Source organism: Sceloporus occidentalis, unplaced genomic scaffold (genome assembly GCF_023333645.1).
Source record: "Sceloporus occidentalis isolate IW3139 unplaced genomic scaffold, rSceOcc1.0.p SCAF_256, whole genome shotgun sequence".
Taxonomy (NCBI): Eukaryota; Metazoa; Chordata; class Lepidosauria; order Squamata; family Phrynosomatidae; genus Sceloporus; species Sceloporus occidentalis.
The window spans coordinates 941,688-945,000 of NW_028317236.1; the positions used below are offsets into that span (position 1 = coordinate 941,688).

Sequence of the window (3,313 nt, forward strand, 5' to 3'; positions counted from 1 at the left end):
GAGACGCAAAGATTGTCTGAATCGGTGAAATGAAGAAAATAAACCGTTAAAGCGCTGCCTGTAGAATGAAGTCACATTGTTAGTTAAAGTCCGCCTGTGTGCCGTCTGAGGGTCACGTGATCACAGAACATATATATATATATATTATATATATATATTATATATACACGCCTGTCCTGAAGGGCCCCACCAAGCGAGTGGCCCCGTGAAGCCCGAGGAGCTCCCACACAGCTCAGGGACACAGTCATGGAGAAGCGGATCCCGCGGAGCCGTTACATCCATTACTGAGACACAGAAAGAATATGGCGCCTCAACAAGGCCGCCAAGAGAGGGCCGCCCGCTGAACCCCCCCACCGGGCAACGAATGATACAAACCCCCAAAATCCACTTTAATTCCAGGCTGTAATGCAACAAAAAATGCCCAGGGGGGTGAATACTTTTGTATTGTAACCATAGTTACAGTTAATGAGGTTTTAGGGAGCTACGTGCCCCAAACAGCCCCATGCGGGTCACACGTCGGCCATTTTGTTTCCAGGGCATGACCATTTCCCATGTCACTGAGCAGCGTGTGCACCGGTGTGTGGGACATATAAACTCACTGAAGGGAATCACATCCCGCGTGTACATGCGCCAGTCAGTAACGGGTGACGTGACAAAATGGCTGACTCGACGCCCCAACTACCTGGTGCTGCCTCGCCCTGACGCCGAGAGTGCTGGGTGTCCGTGTCGTGTTCTCGCTGTATAAGTGATAGCGTTGAGGACCCGTGTCTCGCGGCCCACGAGTCTAGACGTTAAAGCATGGGTTAATAGAGCCCACAGTTCTAGATGAAGCCGGTTCTGACATATTTGGCGGACGCTCCAAACCCATGACTCAAATATCCCCGGCTGAACCGCGCCGGCTGAGGGTGGAGCTCCATCTCCTGGCAGCCTCGGCGAGCACAGGGACCGCTTCCAGCCCTGACGGGAATCCTAAAACCGTCCCCTTCCAGAATAAGGAAAACGCTGGTGGGGCGGAAAAGGCGTGTGAGACGCGCTATGAGGTTAAAATACATTTTCGCAGGAATTTAACTGATGAGAACTGATGAGAAAGATTAAAATCCATAAATAAATGCGTTCACTATTATTTAAAGAAAAGTTTTGGTAAAATGAGAACCCCAGGAGCTGCCATCGCTGCACCTTGACACAGAGAGAAAAACAGGGTGAGGAGGGCAAGTAGAGGAGGAAGTGGAGAGAAGAGCACATGAAGGCCGATGAAAAGAGAAACAAAGAGAGAAGGACTTCGAGAAACGAGCAAAAAAGACGGCTAGTAGTGAGATGAGCACAAAAGAGAAGCATTGGAGAAAGTGGCAAAGGGCCAATAGCAGGGAGAGAAGGGCAAATACAGAAGAACAGGGAGAAGAGGCGATAGCAGCGAGAGAAGGGCAAAGAGAGAAGAACAAGGAGAAGAGGCGATGGCAGCGAGAGAAGGGCAAAGAGAGAACAGGGAGAAGAGGTGATGGCAGGGAGAGAATGGCAAAGAGAAGAACAAGGAGAAGAGGTGATAGCAGCGAGAGAAGAACAAGGATAAGAGGTGATGGCAGCGAGAGAAGGGCAAAGAGAGAAGAACAAGGAGAAGAGGCGATGGCAGCAAGAGAAGGGCAAAGAGAGAAGAACAAGGAGAAGAGGCGATGGCAGAGAGAAGGGCAAAGACAGAACAGGGAGAAGAGGTGATGGCAGGGAGAGAAGGGCAAAGAGAGAAGAACAAGGAGACGAGGCGATGGTAGTGAGAGAAGGGCAAAGAGCGAAGAACAAGGAGAAGAGGCGATGGCAGCAAGAGAAGGGCAAAGAGAGAAGAACAAGGAGAAGGGGTGATGGCAGCGAGAGAAGGGCAAAGACAGAAGAACAGGAAAGCGATTGGCCCATGTAATCATCACTTTTTATAATATTGTGTGATCAGAAACTTTTACCGCAACATAGAGGGTCTTTGAAGGGGTTTAAATATGAGGCTAGATAAGGGCAAAGAGAGACAAAGGAAGAGAAACGCAAACATGGGAGATCAGGGGGAGAAAGACAGAAAAAAGGGGAGAAGAACAGAGAGAAGCAGATGAGGAGAAAAGAAAGGAAGAGAGAGAAGCAGGGAGAGGAGGGCAAGGAACGACAGGTTGGAGGCCGTGGAGGGGAATGCTGTCCCCCCAAATCACAAATGGTGCCAAATAACAATATGGGAAGTCTGTGGCCTAATCTGTGTCCGAAGCCCCCCCCCCCCGCAGGCTGCGCTTTTATGCGGAAGGCATCGCTGCCGGTGGAACCTCACTGCCACCCGGTGGCGTCGGGAGTCAGCACATTCCCAGCAGGAACTATTTAAAAGCCCCCCCTCAGGGGTAGGAATATTGGGTTAGTACCCAATCCTAGCGAGTCCTCCCTGTATCGCTTACCATGCATTTCACCTACTGAACCTCTCCTGCACTCTAAAGCCATGTCCGGACCCCACTAAACCGTCTCCGGACCCCACTAAAGCCGTCTCCGGACCCCACTAAAGCCGTCTCCGGACCCCACTAAAGCCGTCTCCTGCACTCTAAAGCCGTCTCCGGACCCCACTAAAGCCGTCTCCGGACCCCAGTAAAGCCGTCTCCGGACCCCACTAAAGCCGTCTCTGGACCCCACTAAAGCCGTCTCTAACCCAAAATGTGCAACGACGACACAAACCGGAAACGCAGAATGCAAGCAACAAAAATCTGTTTTATTACATTCCCACGCACACGTTCATTACACGCTGCTGTATACACGCATTAGGTGCTTACACGCTCGCCTATAGTACCCCATCAGGGTCCCTGCCCCTTCCCTGAGTGCGGGGGGCTGGGGGGCTCGGAGAGGCACTGGGAGCCCAGACTGGTCTGTGAGCTGTAATAGCACTCAGTCTCCAGGCTTCCCTCGACGAGGTCGCTCTGGCTGAGGATGGCTTTAGTCTCTCCCTCCTGGCACCAGGAACTCAGCAGAGCGGCAGAGACACGACAAGAGCTTGCGCTGCCACCGGGTGCCACCTTAGAAGGTAGTGGAGGACTCAAGGCCCTGACTGCCGTGTGAAAGGAGCGCAGAGCCCGCTCACTGCGCTGTCTCTCCTGCCGCTCCTGGATCTCCTTCTGGCGCAGCTTCTCCCGCTGCTTTCTCACCATCTTCTTCCGAGAGTCCACAAGGTCCCTGAAGAGTTTAATACAGTGAGGGGGTTAAACATGTGCAGGTGAGATGTACGGCTTCTGAATGTAAGATAAGACCAACGGCGGATTAAGGTTTCAGTCTTTACAGACTAGACGGGCCGAAATGAGACCACTGAGAT

At 52.1% G+C, this 3,313-nt stretch overlaps 1 protein-coding gene across 1 annotated transcript in view; it reads right to left on the reverse strand.

Annotated features, from left to right (window-relative positions):
• Positions 1-2,801: 2,801 nt before the first annotated feature.
• The window catches only part of LOC149275946 (uncharacterized), a 7,021-nt gene continuing 6,509 nt past the window's right edge, over positions 2,802-3,313 (reverse strand). The window contains exon 13 of the mRNA XM_089504133.1: positions 2,802-3,177. Within this exon, the coding sequence (XP_089360259.1) occupies positions 2,802-3,177 (376 nt within the window). The remainder of the gene's footprint in view (positions 3,178-3,313) is intronic.